Source organism: Leptidea sinapis, chromosome 1, assembly GCF_905404315.1.
Source record: "Leptidea sinapis chromosome 1, ilLepSina1.1, whole genome shotgun sequence".
NCBI lineage: Eukaryota > Metazoa > Arthropoda > Insecta > Lepidoptera > Pieridae > Leptidea > Leptidea sinapis.
This window is the reverse complement of record NC_066265.1, coordinates 10566028-10586643: the sequence shown is the minus strand read 5'-3', so window position 1 is coordinate 10586643 and position 20616 is coordinate 10566028. Positions and strand designations below refer to the sequence as shown.

Genomic DNA, 20616 nt, shown 5'->3' with positions numbered 1-20616 from the left:
GCATCGACAAAGTGTTCAGTGAAAATCTGTCCAAATAACAGCATAATCAAACTTAAAAAGGATGGAGTGTCGTATTTCACGTAAGTAGTAAATTAACATTTTGAAAATTCGACTAAACAGAGAAGTGTTATTGTAAATTATAGACATAAATGAGCATTAGTTGCGGTTTCACGGAAATCGTTATCGAATGAAATCTATAAGGTGCCCAATTAATAATCACCAAAAAACTGTTGTAAATTGTTGAAATAACAAAGATCACAAAGACTACGACCAACAAAAGCAATAAAGCGATTTTTATTAACAGGCTTAAATAGATCAAAGTCCACTCTGATACAGTAAGGGGCACTCATAAGAATGTTTCGTATTCTTGAGGTTTTTGTGGAATATGCAGAGAATCAAGTCCTTTGACAGACCCTTCAAAGCACTCGTGGTAAATGCGCTAGAAGCGAAATCTCTGTAACCTGAGTACTGGTCCCCGGCGATACGAGAAGCCCTGCATATCACGCGCACGCGGCCACATTATTCTAGCTGATACTGAAGAGCATAAGTTTTCTGTACTCCGGTTTAAATGGTTAAGAGCAAAAATTTTTATAGTGTTAAGGATTTTTTTAAGAAAACTTTTTGCATGCTAATTTAAATTATCTGAATAGAAGGCACTACAATATATTTAAGATCTATAATGTATAGGTACTGCATCGACGCAATAAATAGATTTCATTTCATTACAATGGCGACCACGTACCGGAAGTGTTGGTAGGCCCCCACAAGATGTATCGATGATCTGGTTAGGATCGCCTGATATAATAGGTTGGACGAGGCCAGCGCAGGACCGATCGTTTTGGAGATAAGTGGTGGGGGCCTTTGTCCAGCAGTGGACGTCTTTTAGCTGATGATGTAGATGAATAAGATCTCCAAATAAAGTGTTAAAGTTTCTTCTTTCTTTTCCCTCTTCATTTCTTGGCTGGAGAATGTAGGTTTCTTCTCGTTTTCTTTCACCGTAAGGACGTCGAATAACCGAACATGTGAATTCTTAACATAGAAACACATTGCTGGATGAGAGACAATGGTCACAGAGCTTTGCGCCAATGACGATCTCATACCACATCCTGTATCTAGGGTTTTTAATATCGATGACCAAACCCGATAAAAAAGCTAATAAAAAAATGATTTGTTTTATTTCTCTTTACTTTTTGTGACAACCCTACGAAGGTAGGTAACAATTGTTGCCCGCTCTTAAGAAGCTTACTCTCTGTACCCTTTAGTTACTCATGTGCTCATACTCCTCATATAGTGTAAACCACATCAAAATCCATTGCTTTGTAAAAAACGTCTCGTAGGAGGAGCTATACAGACAGTGGACACTGGACAGTGACTTTGTTTTATTCTATATTTTATTTATTTCTCTGTCTGTCTGTGGCCTCTTGTTGTAAGATTATCACTCTTAGCTGGGAAATAAAAGCCAATTGACCTTAAAACATTTATATAATTTGAAGAGCTATAAAGATCAGCAGAGGAAAGAAATAACTGGTAATAAACAGATAACAGTCTGAATAAATCACACTCCTAGCTCCTAAAAACATGGACAGCAAAGTTGCCTTTTCGCTTTACACGATTGTACTTTGTAATTCCTTTTTCTGTAATTATTGTTGAAATAATAAATAATAGACCAAACATTTTATGCTCTGCAAAGAAACTACAGCCATTACCCTTCAATAACTATAACTATATTGCAGTTATGCAATTAGCTGGTTATTAAGCCCGTCAGCATAAAATCCTCTGCTATTAAAACCCGCGTGTAGAATCCAAAATATTAACGATGTACGGAATTCGAATGTTGTGAAAGAATCGAAATCATCCCAACTATATGACACCTTCAATATAACTAATGAATAAATAAATTACAATTAAGCTACGATGAAACCACTGTGATAAGATGTTATATCCGATATCCGAAAGTTGCTTTTCGGGATAAACTTCGGAAATTGATATTTTGCTAGACAGGAATATAATTTGCTGATCAACAAAAATTGTTCATTTAATGTAATATTTTAGTTCTGCCGTAGGTATTTAAGTAAAATAAGTTTTGTCCATATTTATTTATACATAATTGTATTGTATCTTTTTGTTAAATTTTTTCAAAAGTTTTAGTTTAACAAAGGATGTATATAATACTATTCAGCATGTCGATTTAGCCTGTAAGTGGAGTGTACAACATTATAAAAGAATTTTAAATGTATCTATAGATTAAGATAGTTGTATGCACGTTGGCTTCCTAATAAATAAAATAAAATCTTATTGTATAATTGTATAATAATATTATATATATAAGATACAATATTATTGAATCTTAGTATTAGTTCTTATGTTGTTAAAATTCAAAAATGATGTATGTTTTACTTACATTTGGTCGTTGCCTGTAAGTGCAATAACACTTAGACTTATTTAGAATAATATTTAATGTAATTAGTTAGTGATTATTGTGTTGACGATGCTAATAAATAAATAACTAATATTTAGGTACGTAATATATATCACCTCTATTATGATAACGAGAAAATCATCAAATAAATATTATATTAACTTAATATATTTATAACAATTACAATTATAAACTTTATCAATAACTATCATATAATTTTCAATGGATTTATATTATTGTAATGAAAGTTAATGTACGAACTGATATCGTAGTCATGTTGGAATTATTTTTCAATATATCAGCACATTTGCTTTGTAAAACGCCATGTCAGTTCAACCGTTTGACCTAGAAATGAAATCGATGAAACATTATAATCTATTCAAACATATCGACCCAACAAACAAATGCTATGGCAGCACCATAGACCACGCAAATGTTACGATAGAGTCTAATTTAAACAGAATTTAACTAAACAAATGCAGAAGAAAGCATTTTATTTCATAGAATGTTCTACAACGAAAGATCGTTTAGTGAATTAAATTTATGCATGAACCAAAGAATCTATAGTAATACATTTTGAGCGTAGTGTAAATAACGGATTGGGCTTTGAGAGATTTTAATCAGTAGAAATGGCAGTCTCGGCCTTAAAATCTGCTATAAATCAGATTAATAAACTAAACATGTCTTTAAACAAAAATTCTGCCTTAAAAGTAAATTACTATCAAAAAAATTTTATGAATCCTTGTCTGAATTATCTAGAGATTGACATTGATTCTTCAACTGCTTTAAAACATTTATATATTAGTCAAATCTCTGTTTTTATTGCATAAAACGTTAAAATTTAGTTTTTATTTAATTTTCTAAGTGAGGATTCTAATGATGTTACAATAAAGCCAACAATATTACCTACCTTAACGTAGGCGCGCTCACACACGGGGTAGCATTGCGTAAATACAATAAACAAATACCATAGAAATACCTATAAAAAATTATAAATAAGCAAATTATCACGACATTTATTTTCTTAGAAATTTTAAAAAATTGCATATCTTAAAAAAATATAACCTAAATCTTATTATTGTTTCAAATATTTATCAAAGGTTAGTTTATATAACAACAGTAAACATAACAGCCTCCTCTAACTGAATTTATAATAAACTTAGACAATAATTATAGCTAAATATATAAATATTTATACACTCGAGTAATCCGTCTTTATGTTACTAATTCTATGCATATAAAAAAGGGCCCAAACAATCCCAGTTTATACAGCTACAGATTTGATACAGTTCAGTGCTAAGTATTATCAGTTTTGAAATTCCGTTAGTCGTTAATTGTGACGTTTTATACTGTCATACTAGAAGAAAACAAAGAAAATGTCGGCACCGAATGATGATGTGGAAATGGAGAAGATAGCAGAAGAGGAGCTGTCCAAGCTGCAAAGACAGGTTCGTTTTGCCCAGTTACGTTGGTATAAAAGGCGTGCGGTGTGCGACTAACGAAGATGACGTAATTATTAAATCTTCCTTATATTTAAATGAGATATCGACCTATGTATTGACTCATCACGATATCTGTGGAACCGTAAGGCTTGAAGACTTGAAATTTGGTAAAAATTCGTCGACCAGAGTTCAGCTAAGATCTGCTCCACGTGCAAAGCAGAGCAGCTAACTCGAATTGTTGGGGACCCAGTGCTCTGTTACCGGCTGGATCACTTGCCGTTGAGTTATCTAATATGACAAATCGATATTAACAGATTATTTTGCTTCAGCTAAATTCATTTGTTTTTATCTTTCTCCCAAATATACACACATCAAAAAAGTCTAAGCAACATGCATGATATTACAAATTTACCATTTATATAAATTAATTTCTAAGTCTTTATTCACTCAAAGTGCATAGGTATGTAAACTTTTTTGTTATTCATGATATTATACTTACTGGCTGGTAGTAAAAAAAAGTCGATTACGTTTTGGTTTTTTTCATTAAATTAAATGAAAGGGAATTTGTTTGAATTTAAGTGCGTTATAAAGTTAGCGACAAAATTGAATTGTTAGATATTCTTTACGTCATGGAGCGACGTCATTTGACGGCAAATGAAATGCAAAGAGCTGTAGGGATGTGGCAAGCGATAAGTAATCAATCTAAGGTATCTCGGCATTTTGGCATTCATAGAAGTATTATATGTCGTCTTTGGCAGCGCTACAATAATACAAGGGAACCCGCTGAACAGCATTCAGGCCGTAAAAGGACTTCAACCACTCGGCAAGATCGGTATATACAACTGACTGCAAGACGCCAGCCGATGTTAACCGCTCGAGAGATAAGTTTGAGGCTACAAAATTCAAGTGGTGTTGATGTAAGTCCCCAAACTGTGCGAAATGGACTGTATGAGTACGGCCTACGAGCTCGACGCCCAATTAGGTGCGTCACGGGAATCGCGCTCGTCGAAATGAATGGTGTAGAGAACGCAGAACATAGACCCAGGAACAATTCGATAAAAATATGTTTTCCGATGAGTTGCGATTCGGGTTTATGCCTGATACAAGAAGGGTGCGAATGTACCGTCGGAAATACTGAAAGGCTCAGGTGCATTCAGGAAGTTCATCCATACAGCGGCTCAACAGTTATGGTATGGGCGGGTATTATGAAGAACAGGCGAACTGAACTCGTTTATGTAAATGGAAACATGAACGCCGAAAATTACGTTGAGGATATTCTCAGACCTTATGTCCATCCATTTGGACAAACCTATGGCTCCGATTTTACGTTAATGCATGACAATGCGCGTTCACATACAGCTCGGCGAATCAGTCAATACTTGGCAACGGAGAAGGCCCTGGCCTGCACAATCGCCAGACCTCAACCCCATCGAGTGCACATGGGACATGAGACCAGAGACGTGTTTTGAAGGACTTAGACGGAGTGACAACAACCCAACAGCTGAAGGATTTGCTACAATTCCATTGGGAGCGAATACCACAAGATGACATTAACAGTCTCATAAATTCAATGAATAATCGTTGCCGACAAGTTCAGAATAGCAGAGGAGGACATACTTGGTATTAAATTATCCTATTCTTTCACAATAAATTAATTTTCTTTAGAAAGTTCATTTTGTTATAAAAATGTTTAGTTGCTTATGTTAATTTCTGTTATTAAAAGAACTCATAAAGACAACAGCTGTTATTTTTACATCATAGGACCCTAAAAATATTGTTTTAAAAATAAAACCATCTTAAAATTTAATTTAGTATCTACATGTTGCTCAGACTTTTTTTGATGTGTTTTTTTCTTTGTTTGATGTACAGAAAAGTGGTGGAAAATGTCTTTCTACTACTCGAGTGTAATAAGACGCCTTCGTCTTGTCTGATGTGTATGAACCTAATGCTTACTTTGAATGAACAGTGTAGGTAGGTACTATTCGTAGTTGGTCCTCTAATCATATCCGCTAATAAAGACAATGTAAAATAAGTTTGTATACATTAAGGTTAGCGGGTTAATTGGTGATGTGTTTCAGTTTAGAGTGATGGAGATAGACCGAAGTAATGTGATGAGCAGCATCAAGCCGACCCTCAGGGTGCAGAGGAACATTATACAATCACTCAGCAGCGAACTGGAGAAGATCGTGCTTCAGCTGAAGGTTAGTCGGACACTCCTCATAATAATAATAATATTGACACACTATTACACAAATTATTTTGCCCCAAATTAGTCATAAAGCCTGTGTTATGGGTTGCAAGACAACGGTATATTTAATATAATATTGTTGACAGTGACAGGTGGACAGGGTGAAGAAGACTATAAAAGGCGACGTCTCCCTGGCATCGACATTCGACACATTTCGCTGCAACCGTTGACTAGTTAGGTCGTTAATCTGCCCAATTTCTGTTCGAATATTAGTCACTGATATTTGAATGTTGTTCTTAGAAGCTTAACAAATTGATGTATTTCATTTAAAAGTTAATTAATTAGATGTTGCCTTTTTTGTGAATTCTTAGTTGTAGGTGTTAAAATTTGTAAATTTTTATAAAATAAACCTTTTGATCTTATTTCGTAGAATATACTTACTTAAACATACTTAAATACATGTTTATATGTATCCATGACTCGAAAATAAACATCCATATTCATCATATAAATTCTTGCACCTACCGGGATTCGAACCCGGGATTAAAATCGACTAATTAGTTCGAAAAATTATACATCATTGAATGAAATGTAACCTTAGTATTTAGTTAGCCTTTAACTCTCCACAGCTAACAAAAAGTGCGACGAACCTTCTAGAAAATACTAGAAACCGCGATAAGCTATTCCAACTGATGAGAGAACACGAGAAATACTCCAGTGAGGTGAAGGCGTATCGCTCTACCATAGCGGAGCTGGACTTCCTCTTGAAACAAGTGCAGAATGAGAGCAAAGGGTTGAGGAACAAAGGCACAGGCTTGGAAACGGTAAATATTATATGTGGTAAGATAGCTATGTTTTACGAGCACGTTGGTGATCAAAGACAACGAATTGTCGGGATTAGTGCCTAGATATTATTTTTCCTCATACCTGCGTGATCTCGGCAAACTGTGAACAGTTTGCAAGTTGGATCTTTGATTGGTTAGTATTAAAGTATATACGCGGACATGACATCATTATGACGTCACCAAAATGGCGGCCTATCCACGTCTTGACGCAGGGTAATTAATTATTTATTTATTTATTTATTTATTTATTTATTTATTCATGTATAGGAAACAAACAGTATTATGATACTTAAATATTAACAAATCTTAAAACTTACACTTTCACCAGTGAAGTTTCCAACAATTTATACGACACTTTTAGTTAAAAGGTAAGCAACGGTAAGATAAAAACCACAAAACAAAAGTAATACAAATTAACAACTAATTACAAGCTATATAAGTCACACAATACTATACACGCCTATTATACAATACTATAATGAATTAGTTACAAATGAGATAAGTATTCAGAAAAAAAATGTAAGAATGGGGTTAAAAAAAATCAGTAATTATTTAAATTATCACAAACCAATGATCTGAAAACATTTAACTTTTCATGAAATATGTCAATATGACTGTATGCTCTATTATAACAGCTACGTTATAATGATTTCACGCGTTTTAATCCTTTAAAATATATTTTATTTGTGATAATAACCCTAATCAATGACCCTGGGCTTAGTTAAATATTTAGAAATTGACTTCTAGTCTAAGTATATCCTGCTTAGCGTCACCGCCAGGGGCGACATCTCTGAAAGAGCGTAAAATCCATAAAGACGATTTATATATAATAGAAAAAAAATATTAATCCGACGCACAAATTGCCAAGTACCAGATATATTTCTAATATTGTGTTCTGCTTCAAAGTTTGTCACTCGGCAGGCTTACGACACGCTCACCAACCAGACCATCAGTAGTCAGCTAGAGAACCGCCTCAACACCGCCATGACCAAGTTTAACTCAGTCAACACGGACAACTACAACATGAGACTTGAAATAGACCGGCTGCTGCGGGAACGGTAGGATTTTATTTGTGTTGTTGGACTGATAACCTCCTATGGGAGGAACAGCTTCTTCTTTATTTGTGTTGTTGAAGTGATAACCTCCTATGGGAGGAACAGCTTCTTCTTTATTTGTGTTGTTGAAGTGATAACCTCCTATGGGAGGAACAGCTTCGTAAAATCGTAACGCAATGTGTTACGGCGCACGTCTGTCTGGCTTCCCTTTCTCTCACACATACATCAGGGCCAGGCAGGCTCCTAATCTCTTTATTAATAATGATACTAATAATATACATACCAAAATTATGTATATATTCAAGAATTGTAACTAAGATTAATTTTACTTTAAAAACATAACATATTGTTTAGATTTACAAGAGCGACATCTCAAGTCAATTTCCTAATATACAAATATTGGGGTTGAGCAGGTTATCAACTGTAAAGTAGATCCTGTAGATGAAGCCACAACCTGAGAGTTGAACAAAGCAAACAGAATTTTATTGCAAGGCGGTACTCGAACGGTTAGCTCAGTTGGTTAGAGCACCGGCACGGAGTTCGAATCCCGCATCATTCATAAAATTTGTTTTTCAAATTTTATTTATATATTTATAATCAATAAAATATTTTCTGAATAGATAAACTTAACTTATATTATCATATTATTATGCATAAAATTTAAGTAATAAATCTTAAGTTAAGCACTTTCAATATTAAATAGTTCAACCTTGGTTATTTTAGGTTATCACTTCTGTCGGGAGTCCGGAAACTCATACGTTTTTTTCCTTTAGAAAGATGTTGCTTTACGCGGATTAAAGTACCTAGGTCATACATGAACTGGGTGAAAACTTCACGTTAGGAAAAAGCGGCAGGATTACGAATAGACTACGTTTGGTTCCATCCGGCGAAGTAAATACGAATATTATCGATATGAGCTGACCACGTTTATTTATATATAATATTTGAATAAATATTATAAAAAATATGTAAGTAAGCCCAATTAGTTTAGAAACAGACAGATAATGCAGGCTTCCCGAGATCAAAACTGTGAGTAAATTGTTGATGGTGTTTTAGTATTTTTTATCAAATTCATATTTCTTTTTTTTTAATTTTTATAAGTGAACTTTTTAGGTACATCTTTATATATATAATTCTTGTGTGCGTGTGTATGTCACTGAACTCCTCCTAGACGGCTGGACCGATTTTATTGAAACTTTCTGTGTGTCTTCAGGTGGATTCGAGAATTGTTTAGATTCACAATTGAACTACCTCCTGAACGGCTGGACCGATTTTGATGAGATTTTTGTGTGTTCCAGTGAATTTGAGATTGATGTGTGTCTTCGGGTGGATTCAAGAATGGTTTATATTCCCAATTAAACTACCTCCTAAACGGCTGGACCGATTTTGATGACTTTTTGTTTGTTTCAGTGAATTTGAGATTGGTTTAGATTCTCAATTACGTCCATATAATATAATTCTCCTGCTCATGTGTATGTTAGTGAACTCCTCCTAACGGCTGGACAGATTTTTCAAATTTAAGACGTGTGTACAGGACAACGTCTGTTGGGTCCACTAGTACTTTATACTTTTCATAGCTTATCTTGTAATTTTTTTATAAAACAATATGTACTGAATTCAAACATGCATTATATAAAAAGACGAATGCATAATATAAAAAATTAAAATTTTTTCGTACAAAATTTTCAATGATCGCTCTGTACTAGTCTACCCTAGGTATACCATACCCTAAGTTTTTGCCGTCACGAAATTCAATTTTCTCAATAATGTGACAGTTGATTCAAAATTAGTCGTTCCTTATTTTTAAAACCTTGAGATTATAGTGTCAGTTTCTGTACATGTTGATAATAATATCAGAACTGATAAAAGTATTTTTGAAAATCCAATTGATTTAGCATTACAAAGGTTTTAATAACTAAAATTTGAAAACAAAAAAGATTAAGATACTAATTTTTCTGTTTCAATTTTATTTCATTAAGGACTTTAATTTATTTTTTGTATTTGTGAAATAAATCGAAAATTTTGTATTTTTTCAGCCAATTCTTCAACACAGTTTGGAGGAACCAACTAAAGCGTTTGATGGAGGGCAAGTCCAAGATATTGGATTTGGTGGAGCAAGCTATCAGCACGTATGACCAGCGCGAGGAATGGTGCGCCAAGCTTGATGGCCTCAAGGAAAAGGCTGCTGTAGACTACAGGAAACATTGCTTGGTAGCTAACACGAGAGTTGATGGGCTTATTGATATATTTTACCTAAATTTGCTAAAGCATGACATGAATATTTATTTTTATTTATTTATTTATTTAATGGGAAGCCCACGTTGTATACCTTATGGTATATTAACACATTAATTACCTACTTATATTATTTAACATCGTATACCCCATTTACGGGCTAACTCGACAATTAATTACTTAATTAAATTACAAGTACTTAAAAACATTATTAACATATGACAATTTACTCGTTTACTTACTATCTAAATGACTTTATAAATTAGTTACCTACACAAATATATAAGGAATTTATAATCCTTAAAAAAAAACTAAATTTTATATACTTAAAGTAAATTTAAAATACAGCAACTACTATTAAATACGAAAAAACGAATGATATTATTTAATTAAATGATTTTTAATTTTGCGCTTGAAAATCGATACAGAGTTCCAAAATATGTCCAATTCTGCTATTTTAAATATATTGTTGTAGGACATTACAATTCTGTTAATAGGAGCGGTCCTACCTAGGTTACTCTTTGTAATTATTGGCATAAAAGAAATTTTATTTTTAATATGTGACCGTGCATTTTGTCTTGGAACTGCTAACCTTATTCTGTTTAATAAGTTCTGGCTATTATTGATAGCTCCATTTACAATTTTATGCAAAAAACAGATCTATTGAGTTTCTACGATTGCATAGTTATATGGTTTTATAAAGTGTTAAGAGATCGTTGGTATTATTAATTTCTTTTAATATATTGTCCTTGTAGGCTAAGTGTCGTAAGAATATTTTTTTCTTTCTATTCTGTCTTTATGCACTTGATAGTTAGGATTCCATACAACAGAGCAATATTCAAGTTAACTTCTAATCATTGAATTAAACAGCGTTAATTTTGTGGAAGATCTTTTAAATTGTTTTGTACTTCTTATTATGAAACCTAGAAGTTTAAGAGAATATTTAGGAATTTAATCGAAAAACCTTGGACTATATGTATTGTGTATAGTTTTATTGCAAAGAAAATTTCAAATGTGTGTACAAAACAGGAACTTGCAAAGCTTTCTCCAATATTAGACGATGCGCATTCAAAAACAGTTACTTACCTAGGTAATTAATATATTTCTACCGCCGCAATATGGAACATTGCATAAAATATTCTTTGGATAAAATCAAAACTGTCCAAAATCAACACGCAGTTTCACAAATGGATTTGCATAATACTTAATATCATATATTGCCTCCTCTTTTCACCACTACTTTCATACGATCAAGCATGCATCATGCATTTGGAACATCTTGCCCCCCAGAACTATCACATCAATTTCCCCCACATCAGCTAAAAAAGCCTCTACGGTCCGAGCGACGTGGACTCCCGCATTATCGTGCATCAGAGTGAAGTTTCTTTCACCATTGAAGTCCATGAAGGACGTGACGTGTTCTACAAGAATTTCTTCAACGTAGCCGATTGAAATCAGACGCCCATTTACGGTAACCAACTTTGTGCGTGGGACTAAGCAAACTCCTCACCAAACTATTACCGATCCCCCATCGTAACTGCCCGTTAGTTACGTATTTATGGATAGGCAGCGTTCTTCTTTCTCCACCTCCTTTTAAAATAATTTCGTTTTGTAAAAAATTACAGGCCTAAACCTTTTCGGCCTTACAAATAAAATTGGCATGAAGTTATAACTAACAAAATGCAAAATGTTTACAAATAGACATTTTGCTTACGATTGGCTTATTCCGTTTCCCGCGCATGCAAGGCTGCTTGTCACTCGGAAATTTTCAGAATTATCATTGTATTGACATTGTTGTCAATGATATTGTAAACATTTTGCTTATTCTTTGTGTATGCTTAGTTATAATTTTATACCAATTTTATTTGTAATGCCGTATATTAATTTCAGTATTTAGTCCGATACTTTTGCAACAAAAATGGTCATAAAAGAATAAATGCTAAACAAACATTTCGGTAAGCATTTAATAAAGATTCATACCGCCGAGTGTATCATATGACTTTGTAAAGCGTATTCGTCAATTTCCTAGAATTCATTTTATAGCAAAACACGTAATAGTAAGTAACAAATTTATCAATTTACAAAAGTGTGTTCTTGATCTTAATATCTTCACCAAATTTACCTATTTATATATTTTAAACATCAGGAAGTCCGAGAGCTGCAGCGGCAGTTGGAGCACAGGATGAAGCTGGAAGAGTTTCTGCGCACGAAGGGCACGGTGCGCCTGACCGCCGCTGACGCCAGGGCTGAGGCTCGCAAACTGGAGCAGCAGGAAGACGAGATGAGGACCTACACCAACTATGTCAACATACTCGACGCTGTTAAGGTTTTTGACTCACCACTTTTAAACTGGACTTTGAGGACTTTGGGTCCGATAACTGACCATAATCCCAATTCCAATTGTAAATTTTTGTATTATAATTGAATTTAAGATTGTATAACGAGCTTGGAACATTGCATATATGTACGACACCTGTGTTTTGTGATTCAAATACACATAAATCTCGACCAAAGTCGCCCACGCCGTGCATTGTTAATCTCTTCAGCAGTAGTAAAGAGAAATGACCAGCGGCGTTAATAATAACGTAGTAGACATTATTTTGTGCTCGTTGGTCATACTCGTTTATTTTTATGACAATTCGACTGACGCAAAAACCAAACATCAAAGTCATCCCACACGTTTGCCGTCCAGAATGCCACAAATCACAAAATGTAACTCAAAATATGTCAATGTTCATAAGATAATGATTATGTGGTACAAACGAAAATAAATTTTATATTATAATTATCCCATTTTCAAGGAGTACGCGGGGGAGAGTGACGTAGACAAGCTGATCCTGGAGTTCACCCGGCGCGAGGAGGAGAACTACGCTCTCTTCAACTATATCAACGAAGTGAACTGCGAGCTCAAACATCTGAGCGATAACGTTAAGATGTTAGCCGCTAACATTGGTAACTGCTTGCTGTCTTAGCAGTTCTGTACCAACGCCTACATAGGCCCCTGATGTTCGAATATCAAAGTCAAAGTCAAACAATCTTTATTTACTGTAAAACCTTACAAGTTATTAAGTGCAAGTCAGGATGAAGTACAAAAGTTACAATAGCATTCAAATGAGTATAACAATATTCATTAACAAAATTTAGAACATCAATTCCAACTATCTTTATCATTCAAATAATCTTTCACGCTATAATAGGCCTTAGATGTTAATTTATTTTTTACGATACATTTAAATTTTTTAATAGGTACCATTTTAATTTCATTTGGGAGTTTATTATAAAATACAACACAATCCACTTTAAAAGATTTAGCAATTTTACGGAGCCTAGTAGATGGAATTGCGAGTTTATGTTTGTTTCGAGTATTGACACTGTGTACATCACTATTCTTTTTAAATTGGCTAATATTTTTATGGGCGTATAGGAGGTTCTCGTATATGTACTGGCAGTGTACTGTCATAATATTTATTTCACAAAACTTTTCTCTCAATGAATCCCTTGAACGCATTTTATAGACTGCTCGAATTGCTCTTTTCTGCAGCACAAATATGTTTTCAATATCTGCAGCCCTACCCCACAATATAATTCCGTAAGACATGACACTATGAAAGTAGCTGAAATATACAAGTCTAGCCGTTTCAATATCTGTCAGCTGCCTAATTTTTTTTTATCGCAAAGACTGCAGAGCTAAGTCGATTACATAAGTTTTTTATGTGAGCACCCCATTGTAGCTTTAAGTCTAATGTAATGCCTAGGAATGTTGTCGTTTCTACTACATCAAGTTTTTCATTATTAATTTTTATAGGTGTTGGTTGGTGCTTTATATTTGGAAGTGTAAAACTTACACATTTTGTTTTCCTTTCGTTTAAAAGTAAGTTATTAACATTAAACCAATTTACTACTTCAGCAATGTCGTCGTCAACCTGACAGAAAGTTTTTTGCTGGCGTTTTATTTTAAATAACAAAGATGTATCGTCAGCAAACAGTATAATATCATGTTTATTTTGAATAAGGTATGGTAAATCATTGACGTAAACCAGGAACAAAAAAGGACCCAAGATTGAGCCCTGCGGTACACCCATCGATATTATAGAGCCAGTTGATCTTTTTCCATTAACGTCTACTCTTTGAATCCTATTACACAAGTATGATTTTATTAAATCTAGTGAAACATCCCTAACACCATAGTGGTGAAATTTTTGAAGTAAGGTTTCATGATGAACGCAGTCGAATGCCTTGGATAAATCACAAAACACTCCTAACGCATCACATGAATCCTCCCAAGCATCCAAAATATTTCTTATTAACTCGATTCTAGCATCTGTGGTTGAAAGACCTTGAGTAAAACCATATTGTTTATTATGCATGAGGTTTTTATTGTAAAAATGGTTAATTAATTGCGTTAACATATTTTTTTCGAAAATCTTGCTAAAGGTTGGTAGTACTGATATGGGTCTAAAATTGGTGGGGTCAGCTTTATCTCCCGACTTAAATAGAGGAGTGATCTTGCTCTGTTTCATTTGGTTTGGAAATATTTCGCAATCTACACACTTATTGAAAATAAAAGCTAAGTCTTTGGCTACAATTTCTATTACAGATTTCACTACGTTAACAGAGATTCCCCAGAGATCTTTAGTTTTCTTAACGCTAATTAGTCTAAACGTTTTAATAATCTCTATGCGATCAACATGCTTAAATTTAAAGTTTGTATTACATAAAGATACGTTTTTCTGTAGCAGTTTCATTGCAGATATAGGTGAGGATTTAGATATTTTGTCGTAGAAACCGGTATATCAGTAAAAAACTTTTCAAATGTATCTTCAATTTCAGAATCTGTTTTTATGTTTCTGTTTAATTTGAATTCATAATATCTTTATCTACCTGTCCTATGTGTTTTATAGTCATCCGTATATAGAAAAATTCTTTCACGTCGTTCAGCTGCGATAGACTCCGAAACAAAAATTTTTTCAAATATTTTTCCACGAAACTTGACTTTTTTTATGACAATGAGGGACGAGACGAGCAAACCGTTCACCTGGTGGTAATTGATACACTCTGCCCATTACAATGCAGTGACACTCAAGATTCTTGAAGAACCCAAAAATTCTGAGCGGCACTTCAATTGCGCTCGTCATCTGAGGCATAAGATGTTCAGACTCATTTGCCCAGTAATTTCACTAGCTACGGCGCCCTTCAGAACGAAACACAATAATGCTTACACATTACTTCTTCACGGCAGAAATAGACGCCGTTGGGTACCCATAATATAGCCGGCCGTCTTCCTGTGCAGAGGAGCCCACTGGTAGGTAGACTATACACTTTTATTCTTCTTGGCTATCGTTTCCAGTGGTTAAAATCATCCAAGCTATGTATACAGATACTAGAAATCCCAATACCTCAACGTCCTATCCGAAGTTCAATCGTTAATTATTGATACAATGATTTTTTAACTACAGCCAGAACAACTTCTGTCGGGACCTATTTTGATAAATGTTCGTTCTAAAACTGACCCTTGGTAGAAGATTTTTGTTTAAAGATATGTAATATATATAAATAGCATACACAAAATCCTCAACGAATTTTCAGACGAGGAACGCCAGAAACACGAAGCAAAGATGTTTAAACAACAAGAGAGCATTGAGTGCTTGCGAACTTTGCTGGCGGAAAAACAGAAAGAGAGGGAGAATCTTCGGGAGAGTCATGAGAGAAGTGGGAAAGTGCTTAGCGGCCTGCTACAGCAAGTACAGACGTTGGCAATGTATGTAGACGGGTAGCTGTAATTTAGTCTTGTAATGAAAAACATGGCACGTTTTCAGGAGGATTGTTGGGAACGTTGAAACCGGCAAAGGCAACAAGATGTCGGATTAAATACAAATGTAACTTAATCTATCTAAAGTAAAAATTCAAGATACAGATAGGATTTTTTTTTTTATGGAATAGGAAGACAAACGAGCGTACGGGTCACCTGTTGTTAAGTGATCACCGCCGCCCACAATCTCTTGCAACACTAGAGGAATCACAGGAGCGTTACCGGCCTTTAAGGAAGGTGTACGCGCTTTTTTTGAAGGTACCCATGTCGTATCGTCCCGGAAACACCGCACAAGGAAGTTCATTCCACAGCTTTGTAGTACGTGGTAGAAAGCTCCTTGAATGCTGCACTATGGAGGACCGCCACACATCCAAATAATAATAATAATAATAATAATATTGACACACTTTTTACACAAATTATCTTGCCCCAAGTTAAGCATATATATATATCAAATGGTGAGAATGATAACCTAACTTGTGGCGTGTCGTGCGAAGGTGGAATTCGGCGGCAGGAATCAGTTAAACAGCTCATCGGAACACTCCCCGTGATAAATGCGGTAGAAGACACACAATGAAGCGACGTCTCTACGCAACGCCAAGTGATCCAGCCGTTCACAGAGCACTGGGGTCCCCAAATTATTTTAATGAATAAGAGTTTTTCATGTTTCTTCACATTACGCGAATACGAATTATGCGAATATGATATTCGCGCGTTGCTCGACAGAAGAGAAAATAACTCTTTTTAAAGCGAACTGCACATCGCTCTACTCGAGTAGCCTGTGGGCGTGCTATACTAATAAATCGTACAGCGCCATGCGAGTCCAGTATAAAAACGCCTTCAGAGCACTGTTGGAGCTGCCATATTTTTGTAGCGCGTCAGCTATGTTTGCACACGCAAAGTACGATAGATTTAGCGCCGTTCTACGCGGCTTCTCTACAACGCCGAATACGAGGCAGCAGTAACTGAAGGCGATAGCCGACAGCGGGGACTGTCCGTATGTTGCCCATTTAATAATAATAAATATATCACTTCGTAGATATAATTACTAAAACAATTTTTTTTTCCACAAAACTACTTCTTTGGACTACTGATTTCACTGTTTTTTATTAAGTGCCAGCTTGATGTGCTAACGAGCGCTACCAACGTCATGAACTGCCATAAGATATCCCAATTAACAATTACATTCATTTAAATACTGTTAATAATTATTCATTTCGCATTTCGGTCCAATCTGTCCATACCGCGTGAACTCAGGATCTCCTGGCGATTGTCTTCCGAATGTCTGCGCAGAGTCTTAGAATACTTCGGTCACGTCGCAAGGAAGGACGACGGAAACCTTGAGAGGCTCATTGTGGTCGGCAAAATAGATGGGAAGAGGCCTCGTGGACGCAGTCCAACACGATGGTCCGACCAGATCCGCTCCACCCTCGACTCTACGGTTCACAATGCCTTTCACACCGCCAGAGACAGGAATAGATGGAGAGCGATCATAAGTGAGAATGTGATACAGAAGGGTGGTCACAACCCTCAGTACTGAGGATTACGACGCAGGGAGAAGGGGTTAATATTTAAATACTATTGAATATAATTATCACTACAATTAGAAATAACTAATAGCATATAATATTTAGATCTTTAGTTAACTTGATTCGTGTAAGTTAGTTGGCACAACAGTATTGCCAACTAACAGTGGCATCATCACGGTAGACGTTAGTGCACTATATAAGCCAGAGCGCTAAGTTCGAGTGAACATTACTTATTGTAAATTCTAAGGGGTCGACGCTGCCCAAATTGTATTGAGTCAATTATTATTATAATTCTAAGAAACTGTAAAATTCAGATATTTTTTAAGTGCGTTTAAATTACCAGCTCCTTCTACTTAAGGCACTATTATTTAAGAGGCGAGATTAATTTGATCGGCGTTTTATAATTTACATATCGGAGGCCCAGAAGACGTAACGTATTTTACATATGTAATACAAGATGTTTAAAATTCAGGTCGTCACAATGCGAGTCTCTGCCTCTCCTGAGACTGCTCGGGAAGTCACTGGACATAAACAAAACTAACGCAACACTCTATATAAAGAGTCTGGAAAAGAAGATCGTTGAAATGAACGAGATTATTAAGATTGATGAGGTTAGTACCTAAAGATTACATTTTTATTGACTCCTATCTATCTATTGAACATAGTCAATCGATCTATGATCTTAATTACGCTTTATATCTATACCTACATTTAACGTCGCTAATTTGGGAAAATATTTTAAGTAATATTATATTATGCAAGTTTATTAAGTAAAATATAATATCTTTGAAGAATGATGTTAAGTCGTGTCTTACCACCCAGAAGTCATGTAACAAAGGACTTTATTTTAGTTTAAACTACTTATATGTTATTTTAATTGCCGCCTCAACGTATAAAGTTATTTTAGAATGTATCGGTACCAGGCGAACAGGAATGATTAGTGATTGTATAATGTGCTGTCATTATTTATATCCTGAGGACACGAAGGCATATACCAAGTTTGTTGGTACAACTTTCACGTCCTTTGAGCAAACATCAACACGATTTAATAAATATTTGAGGAAACCACAATCCCAGTTGTTTTTTTTAAATGAAAATTAGGGACGAGACGATCAGGACGTTCAGCTGATGGTAATTAATACGCCTAGCCCATTACAATGCAGTACCGCTCAGGATTTTTCAAGAACCCCATAAATTCTGAGCGGCACTACAATTGCGCTCGTCACCTTGATATGTAAACTGTTAAGTCTCATTTGCCCAGTAATTTCACTAGCTACGGCGCCCTTCAGACCGAAACACAGCAAAGTTTACACATTACTATTACTTCACGGCAGAAATAGGCGCCGTTGTGGTACCCATAAGCTAGCCGGCATCCTTTGCAAAGGAGCTTCCCACTAGTAAAACAGGTTTCAGAGTACATAGTTGTTTGGGTGGATACCAGGAGCAAAATTCCACCACTTAAACTTGTTAAACTTTCCTTCTGGTATTTGTTTCAGAAATGCAACGAAAGCAAGGAACGTACCCCACCCCCCACTCGCCGCAGACGACACAAGCCGCAACAATCTCCGCGGCCGCCACGACACACTGCCGTCCTTGCTTAAGAGTTTTTTTTTTACATAATAAGGAGGATATATAATTAGGAAATCGAAAGATGTAATCGAAGTTAGAATAAATTGTATCCAATTTAGTGTGATTGCAATTGAATGTGTAAACGATTGTCAACTAAATCGTTTTGCAAACGTTCGTCAGCTTTGCAAACAGGCGTCTTTATAAACGTGACAACTTTACCAGCGGCGGCAGTTCCCGATGAAAGAGGTTTTGATGCGTTTGATAGAAATGTACAGGATTACAAAATGTGGGTACAATAAACACTCAATAAATCTTCTGGTTCGAAAATATGAACAATTTTCATATGAGAGTGTTTTTATCGTAAATATTCCTTATAAACTAGCACTTTCTCTTCTAGCCTATGTCCATTGTTCTCACTTGTTACAGCATAGGGCAAGCCCTATCTTATGTTGCCTTGAGAGATTTCTACTACAAGATGTTTCCTTAGAATTTGGTCTAGTTTAATCACAAGCTTCCAACTTCCTAATTAAAATGTTTCTTATTAGATTTTTTGCAGATTAAATAGTTTAATAAGCTATTTAGACACGCACACTACTATCGGCGCTCTCTCTCACATACACAGACACACTTGCACAGACCGAACTGTCGTACGGTTTTATCTCAGCACAGCTCACATATCAAATGCAGATCGCAGATATACCCTCTCTTTTTTTCTCTCTTCTACATAAACACGTACAGACCGCAACCTGTCTCAGCGTATCTAACAAAAAAATAACTATTCAATTTTAATTTGTGTTTGAAATTTATTATAACCTTTATTTTCACACCATCTCGGTTATTATATTATAATCCTCAGGAAAATTTTCCTCTATTAAAATTATGTGACTTTACATTGTTATACATTAACTAGCTGACCCGGCAATACAAAATCGCGATACAAAAGTAACTGTTGATCGTAGATGGGTGAAAATTTGAAGTTGTATGTATTTTTTAATGCTCTTAATTAAGACTCATAATCCAACAAATTAAAAAAAAATGTAAAAAAAAATTCGTGTGGACCAGCCTTAACATTTAGGGGGATGAAAAATAGATGTTGTCCGATTCTCGGACCTACCCAATATGCACTCAAAATTTCATGAGAATCGGTCAAGCCGTTTCGGAGAAGTTCGGTTCCGCACACCGTGACACGAGAATTTTATATATTAGATTTATCTTTGCATCCCGATGTATGAGATGGTATGGTATGATATAATCGGCCTCATTTCCGTAACTCGACGACTGCACGCCTATATTACGTAGCAATATATTTGTTATTCCTGCCACCCCAATTCCTCCAGAAACCTTAGCAACCTCGTCTCCTTCCTAAAGACTTCCGGTGTTTGAGGTACCAAGATGTTGAGCCAGGTAAGTTGCTACACCTGGAAAATGCAGAAGTAAATGCACAGATGTTTCCTCTGCTACCATGCTGCCCTTGCATAGGGGGTTGTCTGTTATGCCCATATTAAATAGGGCTGCCGTTTCTGTC

The 20616-nt window shown here is 35.3% G+C and overlaps 1 protein-coding gene across 1 annotated transcript; it reads left to right on the top strand.

Annotated features, from left to right (window-relative positions):
- Positions 1–3795: 3795 nt before the first annotated feature.
- LOC126966906 (outer dynein arm-docking complex subunit 1-like) lies at positions 3796–19418 on the top strand. Its single transcript, XM_050811190.1, has 10 exons — positions 3796–3867; positions 5940–6062; positions 6679–6873; positions 7816–7952; positions 9986–10160; positions 12331–12510; positions 12986–13136; positions 15771–15942; positions 17995–18133; positions 19019–19418. The coding sequence occupies exons 1-10, from the start codon at positions 3796–3798 to the stop codon at positions 19121–19123; spliced, it is 1449 nt and encodes a 482-aa protein (XP_050667147.1). The 3' UTR covers positions 19124–19418.
- Positions 19419–20616: the final 1198 nt, after the last annotated feature.